At 48.1% G+C, this 26,500-nt stretch overlaps 1 protein-coding gene across 1 annotated transcript in view; it reads right to left on the reverse strand.

Annotated features, from left to right (window-relative positions):
- Positions 1 to 26,500, reverse strand: part of cntnap2a (contactin associated protein 2a) — a 233,628-nt gene that overhangs the window by 36,728 nt on the left and 170,400 nt on the right. The window contains exons 17-21 of the mRNA XM_076291413.1: positions 23,549 to 23,767; positions 19,608 to 19,637; positions 15,985 to 16,221; positions 11,677 to 11,922; positions 9,699 to 9,832 (exon numbers count right to left, since the gene is read on the reverse strand). Coding sequence (XP_076147528.1) covers positions 9,699 to 9,832; positions 11,677 to 11,922; positions 15,985 to 16,221; positions 19,608 to 19,637; positions 23,549 to 23,767 — 866 coding nt within the window. The remainder of the gene's footprint in view (positions 1 to 9,698; positions 9,833 to 11,676; positions 11,923 to 15,984; positions 16,222 to 19,607; positions 19,638 to 23,548; positions 23,768 to 26,500) is intronic.

The raw sequence follows: 26,500 nt of genomic DNA on the forward strand, positions 1-26,500 counted from the left end.
CAGACATTCTCACACTCCCACACACTCATACAATGTAATTTCTTGAACTTCAAAGATCCACACACACAACACAGAACAAATGGTTCAGTAAGCGCGGCTAATGTCTCGCCTTAATTGACACGAGGTGGATCTAATTTGTAATTCTGAATTTCCAGGGACTTTGCCCCCCTCGTCCCCTGGAGACACGATGAATCAGACGAGGAGGCGCCCGTCACTATGACAAGGCCCAGGGCATATTTACCTTCGCTCATAAAGCGCTCGCTAATATCTCCACTGCCTTCATTAGCCGCGGAGCCGCCCCATCTCCGCGCTCCCCTGCAATTAGCGATTAGCCTGACTCATCCTCCCCTCTACGCATTCAAAGGAAACGTTTCTGCCAAATTACTTTGTTCTTTGTTAATGTGTGTGTGTGAGAGACAGAGAGAGAGAGAGTGTGTGTGTACACTGTATGCGTGGTGTGTGTATGTGAGTGTGTGTGTGTGTCATCTGCAGCATGCTGTGAATATTGATGCTCTGGATGGTTGGGGAAGTGGAGTGCTAGGCTGGTGGAGGGGGGGGGGGTGGAGGAGGAGGTGGATGGTGGAGGGGGTGGATGGGGAGGGTGGCTGATAGGATGTTGAGGGTGGAGGAGGGGTGGTTGGTGGAGGGGGCAGATAGGATGTTGAGGGTGGAGGAGGGGTGGTTGGTGGAGGGGGGGCTGATAGGGGATTGAGGGTGGAGAAGGGGGGGTGTTGAGGGTGGCAGCAGCAGCAGCAGGGAGGACAATGACTTTGGGCGTCTCGCAGTTTTGGGGGGTAATTTGTTGTGACGATATGTCGCACCGATAAGCTTATCTTGTTTATTGTGAAGACACCCAGGTGCATACGGATGGGTGAATTGTCTGGAGTCCCCCCTCCCTCACTAACCAGCCTCCCCCCCCCCACACACACACACTTCATTTCCCCTTTAACTGCTTTCTCCAGACATAATCTAATTCCATCAGTTGGTCTCTCAGGAATGACAGTGTGTGTACATGTGTGTGTGTGTGTAGGTGTGCGCTGTATCTGTGTGTGTGTGCACGCGTGTGTGTGCATGTGTGTGTATGCATACCTGTGTGTGTGCGCTGAACCCATGAGTGTGCGCTGTATCTATGTGTGTGTGTGTGTGTGTGTGTGTGTGTGTGTGTGTGTGTGTGTGAATGAGTAGGAGAAGGAGAAGGATGAGTAGGGACACGGGTGTGTGTGTGTGTGTGTGTGTGTGTGTGTGTGTGTGTGTGTGTGTGTGTGTGTGAATGAGTAGGAGAAGGAGAAGGATGAGTAGGGACACGGTGTGTGTGTGTGTGTGTGTGTGTGTGTGTGTGTGTGTGTGTGTGTGCGCGTGTGTAAAAGGATGGGTAGGGACATGGGTGGTGGGGGATGGTACTGGGGATAATGGGACAATTAAATAGCCTCTGGCTTATTTACCTTTATCACCTAAAACCAACAGGCAGAGCCTGTGTCTCTACCTGTGTGTGTGTATGATTGTCTCTCCCCTGTGTGTGTGTGTGTGTGTGTGTGTGTGTGTGTGTGTGTGTCTGTGTCTGTGTATGTGCATGCATGTGTGTGTATGTGTGTGTATGTGTGTGTAGGATTTCCATCAGATCCCACCGAGTCCCAGGATTGTGATTAATTGCCCCTCGGTTTGGTCCCATTAAGCAGGCAAATGGGACATCACACACAGGGGAGACACACACACACACACACACACACAAGGGAGAGACAATCATACACACACACACACAGGGGAGAGACAATCATACACACACACACACACACACACACAGACACACACACACACACACACACACACACACCTACACACACACGCACCTACACACACACACACACACACACACATACAACACATGCACAAACACACACACACACACACACAGAAAACCTCATCCCTGATATGAATGAGAGGATAGCAATCCCTAGGTAGATACAGTATGTAACCCAAGGTACACCAGCAAGAGTCCACTCCAGTCCAGTTCCATCAGCACTGTACTGCATTGGCTTCAATCTCCTTCACTTTCAATCAGACTCAAATAACAGCCTAGATGCAACGGGGGCTGGGGGATAATAACATGGGGGCTTATTCTGGTCATTGTATCCAGTGACTAATGGACACCTGCCATACACACACACACACACACACACACACACACACACACACAAATAGAGTACACACACACACACACACAGAGCTGACTCCAGTACAGAGCTAATGGGCGGGCGGGGAGAGATCCCACGTTTCTCCTTCCTCATCACTGATGTCTCAACGGAGGTGAAGCCGCTCAGGGACAGGGACAGGGAGGGCTACCTACGCCCAGCGGCGTGGACGGCCTGGTGAGCAGGGTGTGTGAGGAGGGACAGCCTGGTGAGCAGGGTGTGTGAGGAGGGACAGCCTGATGAGCAGGGTGTGTGAGGAGGGACAGCCTGATGAGCAGGGTGTGTGAGGAGGGACAGCCTGATGAGCAGGGTGTGTGAGGAGGAGAGAGGGAGGCCCAATGGTGTGGACAGCCTGGTGAGCAGGCTGTGTGAGGAGGGACAGCCTGGTGAGCAGGGTGTGTGAGGAGGGACAGCCTGATGAGCAGGGTGTGTGAGGAGGAGAGAGGGAGGCCCAATGGTGTGGACAGCCTGATGAGCAGGGTGTGTGAGGAGGAGAGAGGGAGGCCCAATGGTGTGGACAGCCTGGTGAGCAGGCTGTGTGAGGAGGAGAGAGGGAGGCCCAATGGTGTGGACAGCCTGGTGAACAGGGTGTGTGAGGAGAGAGGGAGGCCCAGCGGCCTGACAGGGATGACATCTCACGATCTCGCCTCTCCAAGCAGGAAAACAACTGCCCAATCTGCTGCTCTGCCTGGGGAACAGCCATGTTTCTGTTAGCCTTCACAAGTCCCCTCTCTCTCTCGTTCTCTCTGTCTCTCTTGTTCTCACTCTTTCTCTCTCTCCCTCTCTCGCTTGTTCCCCCTTCTCTCTCTTGTTCTCTCTCTCTCTCTCTTGTTCTCTCTCTTGTTCTCCCTCTCTCTCTTTCTTGTTCTCTCTCTTGTTCTCCCTCCCTCTCTCTCTTGTTCTCTCTCTCTCTCTCTCTCTCTCTCTCTCTCTGCCTATTCATTAATGATTATAATTCAAAGACAAACCAGGACCCACACGAGGATGAAATGGGAATACAGGGTCTGTTGAAGGCCTTTGATAGGAAGTTGACCTGACAAGTCGGTGAAAGCCCCCGAAAGTGTTCATTATGGCGAATGAATAATGCATTCACCTATTAGATCCGGTGCTCTTCGTCCACTCTGCAGCGTAGCGTAGCGTTGCATAGCGCACCCCCAGGGTGTGAAAGAGGCGGCGGTTTGGAGCGCATCAACTATATCACTGTTAACATGCTGGACTGCCTTTTATACAGGCCTGTGGACCCAAACCAATTATTCAGTGCGAAACAATATAAATATTTAGTGTCCAAAAATACAGGAGAGATGTAATCTCCAGGTAAATACTAGAAATGTTTTGCTTTCCCGCCTCCTGCTTCAGGTCTTCAGCCATGCCCTTTGATGTTAACGTTGCATTATCTCCTACAAGATGTACGGAGAGTCCACCCAAACAGCTGGTCTAAACTAGCTGGCCCAAAAACCAAAGTGAAACCCCTTGAAGGCCAAGAGAGAGGCTGTACGGGAGATTCTCTTCTCGTTATGAGTGTGGTGAGCTTGTTTGGCCTCTACAATATGTTGTGTATATATCAGAGCAGAGAGAATCTCTAGCCTAATGGCCCGGCGGTGGACGGCTCTGCTCAGGTGAAGCCCAGGTGTGTGTGTGTGTGTGTGTGTGTGGGGGGGGGGGGAAGAGAGCACGGCACAGGTGGGTCTGATTCTCCAGTTACTGAGGGGAGACCTGGACAGACTAATATGAGAGTGACAGAAAGGGGCAGAAGTGTGTGTGTGTGTGTGTGTGTGTGTGTTTAGTGTTTAGTGTCTGTGTGTCAATTCAATGTTAAATTCCTGTTGTGTGGCACTGCATACACATGTGTGTGTGTGTGTGTGCATTTGTCTCTATATATGTGTGTGTGTGTGTGTGCATCTGTCTCTATATATGTGTGTGTGTGTGTGCATCTGTCTCTATATATGTGTGTGTGTGTGTGCATCTGTCTCTATATGTGTGTGTGTGTGTGTGCATCTGTCTCTATATGTGTGTGTGTGTGTGTGCATTTGTCTCTATATGTGTGTGTGTGTGTGTGCATTTGTCTCTATATATGTGTGTGTGTGTGTGCATCTGTCTCTATATGTGTGTGTGTGTGTGCATCTGTCTCTATATGTGTGTGTGTGTGTGTGTGCATCTGTCTCTATATGTGTGTGTGTGTGGTGTGCATCTGTCTCTATATGTGTGTGTGTGTGTGTGTGCATCTGTCTCTATATGTGTGTGTGTGTGTGTGCATCTGTCTCTATATGTGTGTGTGTGTGTGCATCTGTCTCTATATGTGTGTGTGTGTGGACATGTGTATAAGGGCACATCCTGAGAGCATAACTGAGACATGACATTGCATCCAGCATGATATTTACCAAAGAGCGTCTGTACCCCCCCACCCCCCCCCCCCCCCCCCCCGGTTCTCTCTTTTCTTCTCTCTCCTCTGCAACCCCTCCGCCTGCGGCTCCACAGACGCCTGGACCAGACGGCACGGTGGGACAGCTCTCCAGCCCTCGGGTGCCAGTCGTGACTGGAGGCTCGCTGAGCGGCGGTCCCAGGTCCAAGCCCTCCGAGCCCAGCGACGGAGCGTCAAAGATTGTTAAGGCACGAATGGGCGTGAAATGGGGATCGAATCCTGTCTGCATAAAGAGGCGTGTCGATGACGTATTGATGAGCATACGTTGCAACCGGCCAACAGCAGCGGCATAAATAACCGGCGCACACCTGATATAAGGTCGATTTTCTCCAGACTGGAATGCTCAAAAATGCTAAAAATGTACCTGAAATGTTCAGAAGGGTTTGTAGACAGGTCATCTGCTGGAAACATTAGGCCTATTTTTTGGTCAACGTTTTCTCCATGGATTCCTGGTCAGAACTAGCCTAGAAATCTAGACGCACCCTAGCGGCAGCAAATTACATTTGCTGCCAGGGCTAGTCTAGCAACTCTCCGTTGGCTTGTGAGCTCGAAAAATTAAACTTCTATCAGCCCAATCAAATCGTGTATAGAGTCGTTAGGCAGGCTTAACATAATGATTGATGGCAGAGTTGCAACGGTTTGGCTTGAATTCCCTGCTACTTGAAAACAAAGAAGATGGATGTTGCTGTTGGCCAACAGTGTGACACGAGTTAAGCTTGTTTTAAGTTGGCAAAAGTTTGAACTAGCCAACTAGCTCCGCTGGTGAGAAAACGTATGGGACTTAGCGCTGTCCTATTGCGTGCAGAGGGAATTTGAAAGACAACCGATTATCCCGCCCGTCGGACTGAGTACTGCGAACGGTGAGTGCCCAGACCCTACATTTTAATGTGGGTCTGGCTCGTCAGGCTAGGTCAGAACCCAAAAATCCAATACGGCCGCCGTATTCCAAAATGGCAAATTTTTACACACTTTTTGCTATGCAATGGGGACATTTCCAGTTAAAACAGTGTCATTTTAGCAAAAAACTGTCCTTCTCTATCAAATACATATTTACAGGGGATAACTGATGATTTTAAAACCCTAAGTATTTTTCTAACAATTTTAAATCCATGAATCCATGGAGAAAACTTTGACCAAAAAATAGGCGCCCCCTAATGGAGGCGTGGTGCCCCCTAATGGAGGAGTGGTGCCACTCCACTGACGAGAGTAAGCGTGAGGGGGGGGGGGGGGGGGGGGGTAGAGAGAGCGAGGGGGGGGGGCAAATAGAAGAGTGTGGTCATCTGACATATCTCCTGTGATCTGCTGCTGTCTGTGCTGCTGTCTGTGCTGCTGCAGGCCCCTTGACAGTGCAGTGGAGCTGGCTGAGGCCCCTGAGAGCCACCGAGACGACTCACCTACTACACCGCTGCACCGTATCCCTGATGGCACTTCCCATTACTCAACACACACACACACACACACACACACACACACCTATCTCCACACAACCAGGACACACTCTACGCAGTATATGGAATGAGATGAGGAGGAGAGGCGAGAGAGAGAGAGAGAGAGAGAGAGAGCAGATCGAAATTACCCGTGGTGTGTGTGTCCAATATTACCCGTGGTGAGTGGAACTGTTAAAGGTGCTGTGGACATCAGAGATCAGACAGGGTGAGAGTGCTGTCTGCCTTCTAGCTTGCTGTCTTTGTCATTCCCAGCACACATACACACTTAACACACACACACACACACACACGTACACACACACACACACACACACACACGTACACACACACACATACACACATACACGTACACACACACGCCCTCTTATCGACACCATCAACCAAAACATGTCTTGGCTGTTTAGACATAATAAAAACCTAAAGTGCACTCTGAGCCCGGCTGCACCAATCAATAATGCCTTTCAATTATACTCCCCCCCCTTTCCCTCCACCTCCTCCCCCCCCTCCTCCTCCTACTCCCCCCCTTCCTCCTCCTCCACCCACTCCTCCATCCTATCCAGGCTGGCAGGGCTGAATTTTACAGCTACTAATGGAGAGAGCAGTCGATGCCTCGGCAGTAGCACCCTTACAGTACTAACTGCAGTAGCACCCTTACAGTACTAACTGCAGTAGCACCCTTACTGTACTAACTGCAGTAGCACCCTTACAGTACTAACTACAGTAGCACCAGTAGCACCCTTACAGTACTAACTGCAGTAGCACCCTTACTGTACTAACTGCAGTAGCACCCTTACAGTACTAACTGCAGTAGCACCCTTACTGTACTAACTGCAGTAGCACCCTTACTGTACTAACTGCAGTAGCACCCTTACAGTACTAACTACAGTAGCACCAGTAGCACCCTTACAGTACTAACTGCAGTAGCACCCTTACAGTACTAACTGCAGTAGCACCCTTACTGTACTAACTGCAGTAGCACCCTTACAGTACTAACTGCAGTAGCACCCTTACTGTACTAACTGCAGTAGCACCAGTAGCACCCTTACAGTACTAACTGCAGTAGCACCCTTACTGTACTAACTGCAGTAGCACCAGTAGCACCCTTACAGTACTAACTGCAGTAGCACCCTTACAGTACTAACTGCAGTAGCACCCTTACTGTACTAACTGCAGTAGCACCCTTACAGTACTAACTGCAGTAGCACCAGTAGCACCCTTACAGTACTAACTGCAGTAGCACCCTTACAGTACTAACTACAGTAGCACCCTTACTGTACTAACTGCAGTAGCACCCTTACTGTACTAACTGCAGTAGCACCCTTACAGTACTAACTGCAGTAGCACCCTTACTGTACTAACTGCAGTAGCACCCTTACAGTACTAACTACAGTAGCACCAGTAGCACCCTTACAGTACTAACTGCAGTAGCACCCTTACAGTACTAACTGCAGTAGCACCCTTACTGTACTAACTGCAGTAGCACCCTTACAGTACTAACTGCAGTAGCACCCTTACAGTACTAACTGCAGTAGCATCCTTACAGTACTAACTGCAGTAGCACCCTTACTGTACTAACTGAAGTAGCACCCTTACAGTACTAACTGCAGTAGCACCAGTAGCACCCTTACAGGACTAACCGCAGTAGCACCCTTACAGTACTAACTGCAGTAGCACCAGTAACACCCTTACAGTACTAACTGCAGTAGCACCCTTACAGTACTAACTGCAGTAGCACCCTTACTGTACTAACTGCAGTAGCACCCTTAGAGTACTAACTACAGTAGCACCAGTAGCACCCTTACAGTACTAACTGCAGTAGCACCCTTACTGTACTAACTGCAGTAGCACCAGTAGCACCCTTACAGTACTAACTGCAGTAGCACCCTTACAGAACTAACTGCAGTAGCACCCTTACTGTACTAACTGCAGTAGCACCCTTACAGTACTAACTACAGTAGCACCAGTAGCACCCTTACAGTACTAACTGCAGTAGCACCAGTAGCACCCTTACAGTACTAACTGCAGTAGCACCCTTACTGTACTAACTGCAGTAGCACCCTTACAGTACTAACTGCAGTAGCACCAGTAGCACCCTTACAGTACTAACTGCAGTAGCACCCTTACTGTACTAACTGCAGTAGCACCCTTACAGTACTAACTGCAGTAGCACCCTTACAGTACTAACTGCAGTAGCACCAGTAGCACCCTTACAGTACTAACTGCAGTAGCACCCTTACTGTACTAACTGCAGTAGCACCCTTACAGTACTAACTGCAGTACCACCAGTAGCACCCTTACAGTACTAACTGCAGTAGCACCCTTTCAGTACTAACTGTACTAACTGCAGTAGCACCCTTACAGTACTAACTGAACTAACTGCAGAAGCACCCTCACAGCTTAACTGTACTAACTGCAGCCATATGGGAGAGAAACAGAGTCAGACCAGGGATGAAGATGAAGATGCAGGACTGCATTTGGCGGAAGCACGTCAATAATGTGTCAATAATATGGTGTGCGGTGTTATCTCTCACAATCACTGCTTTCGTCTAATTATGTGTCAACAAGACATAATATGTAAGTTTTGTATGTTTTGTTTGACATATAATATGTATATGAATATGTATGTTTTTGACATATGATACAATGATTACATGATACAGAACCCAAAGAAAATGGACAGGTCATTTATATGTGAATGGCCCGGCGCTCATGAGGTGAGGCAGGCTGGACCTGTATTAAGTGCACCCAGAAGCACCCAGAAGCACAAGTCTTGAGAATAAACGGAGGCACTTTTATTCCAGGCTCTGTTCCAGCTCTGTGCAGCCAGAGTGGTCTGTCCGGCTGGGGAGAGCGAGTGCAGCCGGCCTGTTTTTGCTGCAGTCTCGCACAGATCCACCTGATTTCACACACACACACACACACACACACACACACACACACACACACGCACACGCACACACACGCACACACACACACACGCACACACACACACACGCACACACACACACACACACACACGCACACACACACACGCACACACACACGCACACAGACACACTCGCCAAGATCCACTTGATTTCACGTATTAGCTGCAGTGCCAAGGTTAGCGCTTGGCCGGCTGAATGAGTCCTGCTGCTGTAGACGGCCTCGCAGGGTCCTGAGGCTGGAGTCCTGAGGCTGGAGTCCTGAGGCTGGAGTCCTGAGGCTGGAGTCCTGAGGCTGGAGTCCTGAGGCTGCCTCGCTAGTTTAAGCTCTCCGCCTTCTCCGTTTACGCTGCTCACTACTCTGTTCTAGTTCTTTTACTCTACTCTACTGTATTCTATTCTGCCATGGTCTATTCTATTCATTTTAATGCTAATCTAATGTTTATTGATGTCATTATAAATCACTTTGGACAAAAACATGTCCTAGAAACATAAACATAAACATGTTCTATTCTATTCTATTCTGCTCTATTCTATTCTATTGCATTGTGTTCTATTCTATTCTATTGCATTGTGTTCTATTCTATTCTATTCTATTGCATTGTGTTCTATTCTATTCTATTCTATGTTCTATTTTATTCTTTTCAGTTGCATGTTATATTCTATATTCCACTGTATAATAGAGGATGTGTGTAGCTGTGTGTGTCCTGTTATATACCTGGACCTGGATGCTCCTCTCCACTCGGCTGATGTTGACCGTATGTGGCTGCCCGTTGGCAAGGTTACGCTGGTCAACATCCACCACGAAAGGCTCCTTCATGCCACCCAGGTCATATCTCAGTTGCAGGGTGCCTGAGAGTGAGAGGGAGAGATGGAGAGAGATAGAGATAGAGATAGAGAGAGATAGAGGGGGGGGGGGAGAAGATAAGGGCAAAGGCCGCAGAGAGAAAAGTGTGAGTGAGCGAAAGAGTGAGAGAAAGAGAGCAAACGTCAGCCTGTGGGTTCTAGCCGTGACCTGCTGCAGAGAATACCAATCAAATCCCTCCTCTCTGAATTAGTGCCTCTGCAGCACTTAAGCTGAACGCATGAGGGGGGGGGGGGCACAGGTTAGTCCCCATCACACCACGCCAGACATGCTCACGCACGCACACACACACACACACACACACACACACACTCCTCTTTCAGAGCCTGCCAGAGAGCGGCGGGGATGCCAATTACTGTGCCCTGTACTGCCACTGTACTCTCACGCCTCCCGGTCTCTGCCTTCTGTCACAGAGCCCCCCCCCCCCCCCCACAAGTGCTCTAGGAAGTCAAGCTTGCCAGCCTGGCCCCTGTTTAGGGGTGAGAGTGGAGGGGGAGGTGTGTGTGTGTGTGTGTGTGTGTGTGTGTGTGGGGGGGGGGGGCACGTGTGTCATTCTGATGTCTAGAATGACAAACAAAATAATCATCAGTTGTCAGTCTCTGATTATAGAGCTCGCGGCCAGGCACTGAGTGTGTGTGTGTGTGTGTGTGTGTGTGTGTGTGTGTGTGTGTGTGTGTGTGTGTGTGTGTGTGTGCGTGCGTGTGTGTGTGTGTGTGTGTGTGCGTGCATGTCTGTGTGTGTGTGGGTATTTGTGTGGGTGGGCTGGTGGGAAATTGAGTTTTTATGAAGTTCTGCTTAATGAAAAAGATCACTCTGAGCCAAAAACAAACAGCCCTGACACAAAATCACTTCGGCGTGTGGATGCATGCTCGCACTCCGTCTCTCCTTTAAAGAGCCAATCAGACTGCATCACAACACATTTCACTCTGAATGCTCGGGGAGCAGGCATACCAACTCACATCAGCGTAGAGATGCACAAAATTAGATACATCTCGATCAACCCTAGCATACTCTTTGTCACGTGCATGCTAACTCCCATCAGGTTACTGATAACTTGATACTCAACTTCCATCAGGTTGCCACTGCAGTGATATTTCTGTGGAAGAAAATAAGCATTCCATCTTACATGGCCGAGATCATCTCAACAATTTCTAACAATTTCACAACTTGCTACTCATTCAATCTGGCAGCAGAAGCGCTGAATAAATAAGGGAACCTACCATTTAGATGATCGTTGATATAGGCATGCACTTTGTCACGTAACTGGTTCTTAAGCGATTCTATTTCTGATGTATACTAGATGGGTTTCTGCATGGCTAAGTATGGAAGTGGAGGGGAAGCTTTTCTTCTGCTCTCAGAATCAGGACTCCCGAGTCCTCTCACAGGCCCATAAAGGAGCACTCATCAGAGCTCACAGTCCCCTACGGACTGAGCAACACTAGTGCCTCGCGAGCTACAAACTCTAAATCTCCAAACTCTGTCTCACGTTGGGCGTAAAAGCCCCTTGTAAAAGAAGGCTCTGCAGAATTAAAAGCACAAAACACCCTGGCAAGGTCACAGACTGCAACCGCAGCAGATACTGAGGTATCACTTATTATTTGAGAAACTTTCTGTGTGAAACTTCTTTGAAAGAAAGTTTAAAGTGTATAAACACGATATAAACCATCTCACAAATGTGCAACGAGAGAAACCGAAAGCGGTGATCGCAGACTCAACACTGCAAACTGCGCCCCCTGCAGGTGTTGTAGAGTCTCTGCATCATCATCATCATCATCATCATCATCACGGTTGGCGGAGAGTGGACGCTGTGTGGAGGTGCAGGGGTCCTCACCGTTCTGCCGGAGCACTACGGCCATATAGTCCTGCGTGTGGGAGCTGACGTAGACGAGCAGGCTGGGGGCGCTGGACGTGCTGAAGCTGAAGGCCAGGTCCTCGCGCGTCAGATTGGTCTCTCTGGACGACGCCTCCACCACCACCTGGGAGGAGGAGGAGGAGGACGACGAAGAGGAGGAGCTCCCGGCCTCGGGCCCAAAGTTGTACCTCACCAGGGTGCCGGCCTCAAAAAAGCCGCCGATGTCTGGACAGGTCAGTGGGGGAAAGAGACAAAAGCACAGGGGCTGTTCATCAAACACAGTGAATCAGATGAATGCAATCGCAGTGTGAAATCTACAAACAAAACAAAACACTGACATCTCAGCTGACATGAGCAAATACTATTTCATCTCTCAATGAAGCGTGAAAAAAGGAAGAGCATCATTTCTTCGCTTGTCCATTTCAGACACCCACAGAGGACAAAGGTCCTTGCACGGGCCATTTCACATCGGTGAGAAAACAAGTGTTTGCCGTATAGGGGCCGTACACACAAACAGTTCTACACACCGTGCATGTGGGGCGGAACCGTGGGGAGCTCTGGGAAATCAAGAGAGGTAATGAAGTAAGTCCACTCCAGTGTGTGTGTGTGTGTGTTTAAGTGTGTGTGTGTGTGTGTGTGTGTGTGTGTGTGTGTGTGTGTTTAACTGTGTGTGTGTGTGTGTGTGTCTGTGTGTGTTTAAGTGTGTGTGTGTGTGTGTGTGTGTGTGTGTGTGTGTGTGTGTGTGTGTGTGTGTATGTGTGTGTGTGTGTGTGTGTGTGTGTGTGTGTGTGAGAGAGAGTGTGTGTGTGTGTGTGTGTGTGCGTGTGTGTGTGACAGCGAGCGCTACTGTTTAAATGTCCTGCAGGCCTCGCCTAATCATGCACTTCGCTTATACATTCCCTCTGCCCACTGGGACGGAATGGAGCGGTTTGTCTAAACGGAAAAAACCCTCACAGATCAGCTTTACTCCAGCGTCTCTTTCTTTATATCTCTCATGCACTCTCTCTTTGTTGTGCAGAAATGAGTCCTTGGCATAAATATAGGAGGAGATCCAATTGGCCAATTTCTCTCCTGCTTCACTTCCTGTTAGGCTCTGTCCATCTAGCTTCACTTCCTGTTAAGCTCTGTCCATCTAGTATACTCTTGTGTACACAAATTGTGTTGTCACTATCTGGACATAGAGATGTGTTAAAGGTGCCATGGTGTAAGAATTGAGGTAAAAATATCCAAAAAATGAGCTACACACATCAAAAGAATGAGAAGAAATAAGGGCTATGATGTCATTAAAAAAATGACAAGGTATAGTGCTGGAGAGATATCAACCTGAATTAGCATGCTAAATTACTAGCCACAGCCCGACAGGTGTCATAATACCAGTTTCGGCCATGGGAGGCGGTATGCGGGCAACATAACCGCCAGCCAAACTGCAATACAAGTGTCTCGGTTGTTACTCTAGGGTAGACCAACTCACTTTCTGGAGGTATACTGCCCCCATCTTTTATGGAATGTGGAGTATGAATTTATTTTTTGGCGGACATTACACATGGCACCTTTAAAAACAACACAAGCTGTGTTATTTTCAACACATTCGTTTTAAGAGTGTAGTATGTGGACATGGACAAACTAATTTTATTAGTTTGATAAAAAATCTAATCAAATATGGCATACAAGCAAGATTGTGCATCTCGGCTGGTCAACACAAGCGCAAGGCCACGGATCAGAATGTGAGTGTAAATACCAAGATATGAGACTCTTTCTGACACACAGTATGTTGCTTCGCTGTACTAAATGAATATCTTATAAACACAGCTGAAGCAGCTGGAGCCCTCTGCTGAGACCGATTTCCCACGAGGAGCGCGCTCTCTGCATGAGCTCTACATCGCACACTAATAACTATATTGAGGCAAGTGATGCACAGTTTTGTGATTTATTCACCTTCTGCACTCTAAATATATTCTTTCCAGTGTAGAAAAACTAATATACCAAATACCAACTAGACAAGATCACTTGTGAGAAGTTTGCTTAGTGCTCAGGTTCATTTCTTTCCATTGTCCATTTTAGCCCCCCCCCCCCCACCACAGGGCTCGAGAGTTCAGATATGACCAGGCCTTACAAAACAGGCTGGTGAAAAGCGAAGGCAAAAGAGAGAGAGAAAGAAAAAAAAATTATTCTGTTGCCATAGCACTGCAAGGCCACAGCATGCAAATAATCGCCGTGGCAACGTGGCTGGAAGTCCGCTTCCATTTCAAAGCAAACACACAGAGGGGGGCAGCAGTGGCCCAGGCGGCAGCGAGGAGAGAGAGAGCAGCGTTCAAGTGCACGGCTTAGCCTTCACTGGGGCTTCATTGTGTACAGTAGAGCTGAGAAAACAAATGCAGAGAGAGCGAGAGAGGGAGGGAGGGAGGGAGAAAGTGACCGCCTGAGGCAGGAGGAAAGAAAAGAGGGAAAACGGAAAGAAGAGGACTGTGGCTCTGGCTGCAATACCCCTGACAGGGCCGTGTAAATATGGATACATGGAAATGCGAGCTAACGTGCCCCAATTATGAGAGTGTTCATGCATACATGCATATTTCAGGGTTTACCAAACGCGTGAACACACACACACACGCACGCACACAAACACACACACTCATAGAAAGGCGTATGCAGGCACACACAAACACACACACACACACACACACACACCCTGGCACACAGTGAGAATGGAACTGAGAGTGAACAATGCGAGTTGCGGCTCTGTTGCACATCGGGGCACAGAAGTGTGGCCATTTCCAGCGCCTGCTAGAGGTCTCAGCAGAGAGCGCTCGTCGCCTCCAGCAATCTGCATAGCAGATGGGGAGCAGGGACACAGCCCGGCCGTCACTCAGTGACTCACTCATTTCTCACCTGTGCTGCGCTCAGCTACTGCTGCGCCGGCTAACCGAGAGGATTCGGGCGAAACAAATTGACAAGTGTCACGCTGAATGCTTCGATCAAGGACCGCACACGCCAGAGTGCACATGGCAGCACACACAAGGGGCTCGGAAACATATATGTATATATCACAGGGGGCTCGAAAACATATATGTATATATCACAGGGGGCTCGAAAACATATATGTATATATCACAGGGGGCTCGAAAACATATATGTATATCACATGGGGCTCGAAAACATATATGTATATATCACAGGGGGCTCGAAAACATATATGTATATCACATGGGGCTCGAAAACATATATGTATATATCACAGGGGGATCGAAAACATAAGTATAAGTATATAAACTCTTTTGATCCCGTGAGGGAAATTTGGTCTCTGCATTTATCCCAATCCGTGAATTAGTGAAACACACTCAGCACACAGTGTACACACAGTGAGGTGAAGCACACACTAATCCCGGCGCAGTGAGCTGCCTGCATCAACAGCGGCGCTCGGGGAGCAGTGAGGGGTTAGGTGCCTTGCTCAAGGGCACTTCAGCCGTGCCTACTGGTTGGGGTTCGAACTGGCAACCCTCCGGTTACAAGTCCGAAGAGCTAACCAGTAGGCCACGGCTGCCCCATGGGGCTCACAGGGGGCTCGAAAACATATACAGTATGTATATATCATGAGGTGGGAGAGCACACACGGTATGGGAAACGTGCAAACGTCCATAACCATGTGAAGGGAGTGAGTAACTATACGCTGATGGTGTTTAAATAGAAGGTGTGAACCTCTCATCATGTGTGGTATTCTGAGAGCGGGAATATGAATGGGCCATTATCATGTGCAGGATAGTACAGTACTGCATGCAGAGCAATGGTATTCTGAGAGCGGGAATATGAATGGGCCATTATTAATATCCCTGAGTAGCCTAAGCCCTGTTTTTAACCATTACACCAAGCAAAGGGGTTGTTCAAAGAATAAAGCCATTGTCTTGAAAGACTATTGTGTATCTTTTATGGGTGAAAAATAATAAAAATGACAAATAAAAAACACTGAAGCATCATGCATGCAACTGAAGCCACAGCTAGTCTACGCATTGTGGTTTATTAAGACCAGAGCTGCATTCAAATTCACGAACACAGTCAAACATTTGCAAACCGTTTTTTGTTTTCTGTGAGTTCTCAGTGAACATTTGCGAGTACTCAAAACAGTTTGAGGACCTAGTAATTTTCTCTCTAAACATACAAGGGAGCAGCTGTACAAAAAAACATTCACCACTGTTAACATATGTTATGTCTGAAAAAAATAAATAAAACTGCACAAAGTTCAAAGACACTGTGATACAACATATAAGGGAGGTCAGGTGAGGTCAGGTCTCCTACCTTTGGTGCAGAAGGGCCCGTCGTACGCTGTGCTGGAGCAGTCGCACGAGTAGCCGTTGTACTTCTCCACACACTTGCCCCCGTTGCGGCAGTACATCCCGAAGCTGGGGCAGTGGCCCGAGCAGCCGGGCTTCACCCCCGGCGTGACCTTTGCCCTCTCCTCCAGGTCAAGGGTCACACCGTTCATTCTCAGAGCACGGATGCATCCCAGAAAGCCCCTCTGTCCGCTGGCAGCACCTGTAGTTGACCAGAGAACGCCGTCACCACCATAGATATATATATGGAACATTGTTATATATATCTATGGTCACCACCACCACTCAGATCCCACACCAACGTCTTGGCTGTGAGTGCATAGTATCAGTGTGTAATCAATGCAAACGACTGTAACACATAAAATTGACCTCAAGCACGCTGACCAGTAATGTCCATGTAATTAGTGAGGGTGAAAAATGAGAACCAGATCCATCAGACGCCTCACACCACTGTGCACAGAGGAAAGCTATTATCGGGTCTGTCACTCAAAGGGCATGGATCTAAGAGAAAATTACAGTGACTAAAACGCCATTAGGAGTGGGCTTCCGCTGGAGCACCATTATTCCTTCAGAGCTGAGATGATGTCAGAGTCCATTTTCCGTGAGGAGAAACCAGCGATTGACGAGGACAAAAGAGACCCATTAGCTAAATGAATACATGTATAAAAGAGTGGCACACACATGGCCCTAATGGTAAATAATAAGCAGGTATGAGAGTCACAGAGGAAATACGTTGTCTTGCGGTCTACACATTCTGTGCACTCAAAAACTCTCACTTTAAAGCAACACCAAAGAACTTTTCCTCTGTCGCACGCACTATTTGTTTATCCAGCACTAGCTTTGGAAATAACGATGTCCACAGACAAGGTAGAATATGTTGCATGATTTTATTAAAGTACGATGTATTGCGACATCAGATGCAAGTCAAATTTGTAGTTTCTTATGTCTCATTCCATCGAACTACAGATCCACTACCCGATCTGGCAAACTTACATAGTGTGGTTATAGCCGATAGAGGGCCGCGAAGCGAATGCAGAAGTGCCGTTCACCCTGTTATGAGTTGATAAACCACTGAAACGATTTTGGAAACATTATTTTAAGGTACAAAAAACTCTTTGGTGTTGCTTTAATCCTGCAGCGTCTCTGGATGATCAGAATGCCGATGGAGAGGCTGTTTCAGATTCTCTAAGCAGTGCAGAAATCCTGTGACTCATCTTCATTATTATATTTTAACTAACCTTTCAACTCTTAACAGCATGTTTACTAACTGTCAATCGACTGTGAGCCGACTCGAACCATCACCAGATCCTGATCTTAAGACTTAGCGCTCACCTCCCACAAAGCCCAGCAGTAGCTTAATCATAACTAGCAGCATGCCCTCGATCTACCTGTTTACGGTAACACATGTGCATAGCTTACAGAGGGTTACTGGAATACAGTGTTGTTACTCACCATGAAAACAAACTCACTTTGTGAATCACTCACAATCACTGTAATTAAGAGGTAGCAATTTAACAAAACATATGAACTAAAATCATCATCGGATACCAATGAACTCTGCTTCGAGGGGAAAGCAAGGCCGCGCAATTGCAACCAGACAACAAAGAGCAGGGACATCATTTGCGGCAAAACAAATTAATACGTATCCTCAAGGCTCCATTAACGATTTTTGAATTTGTGGGCTTGATTAATTCTGTGTTTTTAGAGCAGTGTGCAGGCCAGCTTGCCAAGCCTGCTGGTGACCGGGGTGGCTATTAAAGGCTATTAAATAAACACACTAAGGACCCTGTGTTAATAGAGCCTAAGCCATCTGAGGAGCCTCTCCTCCATCAGGGGGATATACACAGCTACGCAGCATTCATTTCATACCGCAGAGCAATCAAAGAGCCAGAGTTACATTATTTAAGCTCCTGGGGCTAAAAGCACTGCTCTGAACAAACACACACACACACACACACACACACTAAATAACTTACATAAACACACACACACACATGCGTTCACTCACCCACTACTTAACCTCACACACACACACGCGCAAAACTTTCTTTCTCCCTTTCTCTCTCTCTCTGACACACACACACACATACACAAAAGACCCCCCCGCCCCCACACACACACACCCACACACACATACTCACACACACAAAAAAACACCCACCCGCTGCCCACCCACACACACAGCCACACACACACACAGCCTGGGTAATTAATGTCAGAGGGAAGGAGAGCTCAGATAGCACTCTAATTACTCTGCTTCATGTGGTAGATGAATTATGTCTTCAGAACCAACCTGCTGCCCCACCAGCAGAACCACCAGAACCACCCTGCTGCCCCACCACCAGAACCACCCTGCTGCCCCACCACCAGAACCACCAGAACCACCCTGCTGCCCCACCACCAGAACCACCCTGCTGCCCCACCACCAGAACCACCAGAACCACCCTGCTGCCCCACCACCAGAACCACCAGAACCAACCTGCTGCCCCACCATCAGAACCACCAGAACCACCCTGCTGCCCCACCACCAGAACCACCAGAACCAACCTGCGGCCCCACCATCAGAACCACCAGAACCACCCTGCTGCCCCACCACCAGAACCACCCTGCTGCCCCACCACCAGAACCACCCTGCTGCCCCACCACCAGAACCACCCTGCTGCCCCACCACCAGAACCACCCTGAATTCCCCAGCCACAACACAACAGGGCCTCCCTGCCCTGCACCCACACCTTGTTTTTACTGTGTCTCTCTTCAGTGCTCCAGCTTGTTCTTACTGTGTCTCTTTTCAGTGCTCCAGCTTGTCTATGGTGACCGACCGGACCGGTTAATCAGCCCTGAAGCGAGTAGGATAACGCGCAGGGTCACCGTAAAGATGATGCGTATGCCGTTCGATGGCTGACTGGCCGTTCGCGCTCCCGGCACAAGTGACCTTTAGGGGAGTCATTAAGGTGTAATGAAGCGGTAATAAATGAGCATATTACGTTCATTAAGCCGACTCGCTGGGCGGCGTGTGTATCACCTTACTAACCACTCCAACCTGGCTGCCCCCCGGAGCGCAACGCAAACGCAATGCATGTCAAATGCAGTTTGATTTGAAATATACTCACGCTTAGGTTTAATCAGGCCTTAATTACGCTTAAAAGTTGATTTGATTGGACCTGGCTGAACTGCGTCTGATGGGGCCACTGCCTCACCGGTGAGTAGGCTGCTGCTCTAATTGGACTGAGACCAGCACAGACGCAGCACAGACCCCTCACCCTCTCACATTCCCCCACACAGACGCACCGCAGACCCCTCACCTTCCCACAACTTCCCACAACAGCCTCTCGTACGGATTTTCACAGCTACCAAAAAATAAATAAATAAAATAAAAACAAGAATCCCTTTCCATTTGAAAAAAGACCTTTTGTGCACATGTGACTGACAGAGAAATGTAGCTTTCTTAACAGGGCTGAATGCACCACGAGTCTTCTGACTGCTGGCCTGGGGGTGTGTGTGGTTGGGGGGAGGCTTGGAGGAAGGGTGTGTGGGAGTGTGTGTGCGATGGGTGGGGGCATGTGGGGGCGATACACAAAAGTTACCTACTGTCCTGACAAGCCCACGATGCTGGCTTCCCTGCAGAGCGGCCATCAAACCCCGCGGAGGACGAGAGCGCAGAGTCATTGAGGCGCGATGAGAAGAGCATGCAGCACAGACGCCAGAGAAACAGCAGAGCCACAAAGCACACAGCACAGCACAGCACAGCACAGCACAGCACAGCACAGCACAGCACAGCACAGCACATGGACAGAGACAGCAATGAGAGAGTGAGAGAACAGAATCAAAAACAGCAACATGCAGGACGAGAACCCAATAGAGAACAAAGACAATAAGACGATAAGAAATCAATAGGAACTGAAGAGATGAAGAGAGAAGCTCCAAACCCTCAAGACAAATAAGAGTGAAGGACGCTTTACTGTAGAGAGCTGGTGATAAACAGCCGCGTTGTGAAACTTTATTCTAAATAATATACATTTTACTGTCGTAATACTGTGATTTTGAAGGCTTCTCTAATTGCATAACAAAAGCTCTCACTTTTCACACATTTCATGTTATAGCTTGTGTTACAACTTAGGATGTCCAGCTGTTCTTTCATGGTGTAGGCTATATAAATCCAGGTGTAGTACTTAAATAAATATCGTCCAATGTTTTCAAGCATTTTGTCTAAAGTAGATGCTCCTGGCTTACAGTTCAGCAGTAACTCTGATGTGAACATCTCAAAGCATCGTGAGCATGGCATTATGAAACACAGCTATCAGAGCAAGTGTTGCTAAGGAATGGTGCCAACTGGATCTCCATGGCACTGTTATAGATATCATGCAGGCACAGATTCATTAGGCCTCGTAAGAACATAAACATGCAAAAAATAAGCAGGCAAACAAGTTCACAAATACACTGGAACAAAATATGAAATGATGTAAATGGTAACGCCAGCAACTAAAGAACATAAAGGGACAAAACTACGAGATAATGATATCATAAACGATGCAGCCTGTGCAGGGTACATTTGCACAGGTCACTGCAAGCCTGGACTTCTCTCACCCATCGTTTGCTCAGTGAAAACAAGACAAATTTGCCGCCGTTGTGAAGGGGTCAAACGACTACAGCTAGTGCAACTCCCCAAACTGACTGAGTATAGCCGAAGATTATGTTTAATCTGAAACAACACTGGCAGAGATAAAGGGACACCTTTCCGCACGCATTTGATTTCCTCGAGCTCATTATCTCTCCGGCCGAATGTTTAATGACCGTGTTGAGATGCGGGTCACGTGGTCTTCTGATCTGGAGAAGCTCAATTCCCCTCCATTCTGATGATGAATCCTCGACAGCACGGCTTCATGTAAATGAGCTGCCAATACAAAAGCGTACACTCTCCGTATAAAAAAACACGGACAGTTTTCCTCACAGCTAACAGCTTACAGCTATAACAGCTATGTCTGGGAGGGCAAACGGACCGAACCTGCATATATTTTGCCTCAGTAACTGTCTGTGCGAGACGTTCTTGAGAAATTATTTAAAACATCAAGCATCTGTTTGATGGTATATTATTAAAATGGACAAAAAGAGCAGGGTTAACTGGAGTTTGGAGCAACATAAGATTTACTCTGTCCCTATTTCAGCTTTCAATTTGTGGGCCCTCCACTCTGACTTCCAGCAAAGCTCCAGAGATAACAAAGCAATTGCTTTCTCCAGTCCCAAACATGCTTAACATGCGTTCAAAGACATTTCTTTTCGAAGGAGAATGAGTGCCTAGCTAAATAGTCGAATGGAAATTTGAAAAGCATTCAGTTTTTTGTGAGATAATTGCATTGCGAACGGCTCTTGTTAATACTTTCAAAGCCATAACGAGAGCCACAGCTAATGTTAGCATTAAGCATATTAACTTATTATTAGTCACACATCCTGTGTCAATGCGATTAGGCCACTCAGACTCGACAAACCCAGCTAGCCTTTATTTACCTATTTATTCTCATAACAGAATGCTCTCTTGAATAATTGAATAGCCTAGCATTTCATAAATCCCTTTGCTGTATAAAAAAGATAACACCGCTGTAATGGATTTGTTTTCCACCAAACATCACTGTAACTCTCCCTCTGAATACCCTGCAAAGCGACGGCTCAACCTGTGAAGCAGTACATGCTCCCGCGTAGCTCTCCTGACCTCAGCTGGACTGTGCCGCTGTGAGGAGGTCACCGAAGGTGCGGGAGCCCTTTTGGAAAACTCTGCAAGACTTTGATCTTTTGACGTTGGTGTTAAGTGGACTGAGGGCGGCCGTGAAAGACTGAGCAAGTGGCCGTGCTGCCGGTAATCCCTCACAGATCTGCAGCAGGTTCCCCTGCTCCTGCACAGCATTGTATTGTGAAGGACACGGCTTTGCTGCTCCGCTGCACACAGTTATGTATCGGCCACGCGGCAGAAAGGGACAGAGAGGCAGAGAGAGAGAGAAAGAGAGAGAGAGAGAGAGAGAGAGAGAGAGAGAGAGAGGGAGGAAAAGGAGGGAGAGAGAGACCAGAGAGAGAGAGAGAGGAAAAGGAGGGAGAGAGAGACCGGAGAGAGAGAGAGAGAGAGAGAGAGAGGGAGGAAAAGGAGGGAGAGAGAGACCAGAGAGAGAGAGAGAGGAAAAGGAGGGAGAGAGAGACCGGAGAGAGAGAGAGAGAGAGAGAGAGAGGGAGGAAAAGGAGGGAGAGAGAGACCAGAGAGAGAGAGAGAGGAAAAGGAGGGAGAGAGAGACCGGAGAGAGAGAGAGAGAGAGAGAGAGAGGGAGGAAAAGGAGGGAGAGAGAGACCAGAGAGAGAGAGAGAGGAAAAGGAGGGGGAGAGAGACCGGAGAGAGATAGAGAAATAGATAGAGTTAGAGAAAGAGATGGTGAGAGTGAGAGTGAATAAGTGAGAAAGGGAGAGAGAGAGAAAGAGAGAGAGAGAGAGGGGGGAGGGAGAGAGACGTGAGAGTGAATAATTGAGAGTGTCACTTCTGTGAAGCCATTTCTAAACCCATTAATGTGACACTGCTCGTAGCTCAGGACTGAGGCTCAGGAGATATCAGTGATGACGCTGGTAGGAGCTCTCATAAGACTGCATGCATTTCTACTCCACGGCTACATTAACTAGCTTTTCCACACAAGACCCATCACTTGGCTTCCTGAGCTCTGATAAATGAAAGGCAGAGGAAAATCAGGTTAGTGTGGAAGTATAGTCATTTACATACAGCTCATTACCCATTCATGCCACCAAGGATTGCATGTGTGTAATAATGCCACAACAAGCTAATAAAGTCCATATGTCTTGCTCCTGTGTGTGTGTGTGTGTGTGTGTATCTATTAGTATGTGTGTGTGTGTGTGTGTGTGTCTCACCCACGTAGAGCTGGCTGTAGAGCTCTATATATGTGTGTGTGTGTGTGTGTGTGTGTGTGTGTGTGTGTGTGTGTGTGTGTGTGTGTGTATCTATTTGTTTGTGTGTGTGTGTGTGTGTGTCTCTTACCCACGTAGAGCTGGCTGTAGAGCTTGAGGCGTGTGTGTGTGTGTGTGTGTGTGTGTGTGTGTGTCTCTTACCCACGTAGAGCTGGCTGTACAGCTCGAGGCGTGTGTGTGTGTGTGTCTCTTACCCACGTAGAGCTGGATGTAGAGCTCGAGGTGTGTGTGTGTGTGTGTGTGTGTGTGTGTCTTACCCACGTAGAGCTGGCTGTAGAGCTCGAGGTGTGTGTGTGTGTGTGTGTGTGTGTGTCTCTTACCCACGTAGAGCTGGCTGTAGAGCTCGAGGTGTGTGTGTGTGTGTGTGTGTGTGTCTCTTACCCACGTAGAGCTGGCTGTACAGCTCGAGGTGTGTGTGTGTGTGTGTGTGTGTGTGTGTGTCTTACCCACGTAGAGCTGGCTGTACAGCTCGAGGTGTGTGTGTGTGTGTGTGTCTCTTACCCACGTAGAGCTGGCTGTAGAGCTCGAGGCGTGTGTGTGTGTGTGTGTGTGTGTGTGTGTGTGTGTGTGTGTCTTACCCACGTAGAGCTGGCTGTACAGCTCGAGGCGTGTGTGTCCCTGGGCAGGCGCGGGCCTCGTTTCTTTATGCAGCTGGTCCAGCTGCAGCACGGCCTCCTTGACGTTGCGCTCGGCCACCACGCGGTGCCACTGGTCATCGTTGAGTGGCGTCGGCGAGTGCACATTTAGCTCCACCGGCCCGTTGCCCACGTCGAACGAGAACGACACCACGGTGGTGGCTGAGGAGGAAAGACAACAAGCGCAGACGCAGAGAAAGAGTCGATTAGAGCTGCATTTCCTCACAGCCAAAAACACTATAAGCAAAGATAATGTGTGTGTGTGTGTGTGTGTGTGTGTGTGTGTGTGTGTGTGTGTGTGTGTGTGTGAGAGAGAGAGAGCGACAGGATGGTTGAAAGGGAGCAGAGACAAAGAGAAAGTGTGTGTGTGTGTGTGAGAAAAGATAGAGATAGAGCCAGTAGTTGGCAAGGTGCTGCATTTCCTCACTACGTCAATATACAGACATCAGATATCAGTTTATGACAAAGTCAGACAGACAGAGAGAGGATTGCGTTTGAACAATTGAAGTTGTGTTACTCGGGAGTTTCTTTTTTGTAGATCCACCCTGATAATTTGATCAAGGATTTCACATTCCTCCTGACAAACCAACATGAAGCAGACACCGACTTCACAAGCATGCCATATTTATAAAAACACACAACTGTCAGGGGAGCGTCTGTGAAGCGAACAGAGACGCAGCTGAATGCAAATGATCAGGCTTGATGCTGCCTCCTAATTACAACACAATCAAGTGGACTTGACACAGATTAGATTTTGAAGTGAACAATCGCAAAGAGGCAAACATAAGAAGAATAAATGTGGCTTTCAAAGGTACTTGATTTCTGAGAAGATACGGATGGGCTGGGGGGGGTGGGGGGGTGGAGGGGGGGGTGCAATGCTGCAGCTGCTGAAGATGCTGCCATTATAGTGAGATTTTAATTAAATGGCTAATTGCTTGGGCGCTTGTTTTCTTCTTTAGAGCAAGACATGAGGTAGCATCTTGAGTCCTCATTTACTGATTAACTGTTAAAAAAAAAATCAAAAAACTCTAAAACATTTTTGCAAGATTTTTGCAACCCCACCCACTTCAAAAATGAATATTTAAATAAGCAAAACTTGAGTGTAAGGCCTCCAGCAAGAGCCAATTAAATCCTCCCCCACTGTCAACAACTTGGTAGCAAGTCAGAGAGCTGCTTGCTCCTCCATATGTAGACCTCATTTCAGCCAGATCCCACCTGTGCGTTAATGAATCCATAATACTATTCACACCTGCAGCAGTAGACCTGTGAAGTTGCCCCCAGAGGACAGGCAGGTTACTTGTGAAGAGAAAGGAGAATGATTTATCTTTCTGAAGATGTGACCACTGGCAGGCGGTACCTGTACTTGCTGTGGCTTGCCACTCTCTCATCCGCACACATAAGTGGCTGTCCAGCGCGGTCATGTTAAAGAGCGAATGGTCTCCTGCCAGGTACGGGGCCGTCAGGGGGCACTGGCTGGTCTCTCTGCTCAGTGTTCCTGACTTTAGTTCTCCATCCATGGGATGTGTGGCACGGTCTGATTACTGACCCATCGGATGTGTGGCGCGGTCTGATTACTGACCCATCGGATGTGTGGCGCGGTCTGATTACTGACCCATCGGATGTGTGGCGCGGTCTGATTACTGACCCATCGGATGTGTGGCGCGGTCTGATTACTGACACGTGACAATGTGCAATGTCACACACATTCTCAGAAAGGGATTTTCCCAAAAGGGAGGAGAGAGAGGGAGAGAGAGTGATGGAGAGAGAGAGCGATATGGAGAGAAAGAGAGAAAAGGAGAGGGAGGAAGAGAGATGGAGAGGGAGAGAGAGAGAGATGGAGAGAGAGGGATAGAGAAAGAGAGGGAGAGTGAGAAAGAGATGGAGAGAGAGAGAGTGGGATTAAAAGACAACTTCACTGTGAATAATATCAGCTCGCTTGAATATCTGGGATTAAAAAACTGTCGGGCAGAGCTGGTGCAGACGGAAATTTAATTGCTTCCTGCGTGGGGAGATTTTAATCGAGCATATCTCTCCCTCTCGTCGCTTTTTAAGTGCAATTTCATTTGGAGGATTTAGCTTCGCTGGGCGGCACAGGGATGAGGGACGGGGTGGACACGGCCTGTGGACGTCCTGCGAGTTCACTGACAGGTCGGCAGAAGTTGATCAAGGACAGGAGCTACTGTAACCCAGCCTCCCTGACTGGTCTGGACTGGGGAGCAGTGATACCACATGACATAACATGACATGACATAATTTAACATAACATGACATGACATAACATGACATAATTTAACATAACATGAGATGACATGACATAACATAACCATGACATGACATGATGTAACATAAGTAAGGGATATCGGCCGCCAAGGTGTCCCATTATACAGAATTAATGCACGAGGGGAAGGCAAAGATCTCCGCCCGAGTCCATTAATTCCGTATAACAGGACACCTTAAAGGCCGTTACCCCACTTATCACCCGGTTACCACTATAGGCAATAGTCATGCCTTAAGTATGTAAAGGAAACTTTGCAGGTTCTGTTTAAAAAGAAGCCGACTTGTTCAGTTTGTTGTACAACTTTCTTTGGCCCTAACAGTGATAACGTGGACTCACCTCTCCCCACCACTCCCCCACCCCAACACCACCCACCCCAACACCCTCCACACCAACACCACACACTGGAGAGTGGCCATTCATGAGCAGAGCAACACTACGGCGCCCCATGAGATGGCATGACTTGGCATGTAGGGCGCATCCTTGGGCAGTAGGGTGCATCATTTGCCCCACTTTTTTCATTTTTTTGAAAATCAATCTGTACCTATAATAGATTTTTTACACTAACTAAATTAAACATACATGAGAAATTTTATAAAATTCTTTTGATATCTAAGGGG

The sequence above is a fragment of the Alosa pseudoharengus genome, unplaced genomic scaffold (assembly GCF_046254945.1).
Source record: "Alosa pseudoharengus isolate Yale_2024_CS ecotype anadromous, Long Island Sound unplaced genomic scaffold, YU_APseudo_1.1 YU_APseudo_1.1_scf_18, whole genome shotgun sequence".
Classification (NCBI taxonomy): domain Eukaryota; kingdom Metazoa; phylum Chordata; class Actinopteri; order Clupeiformes; family Clupeidae; genus Alosa; species Alosa pseudoharengus.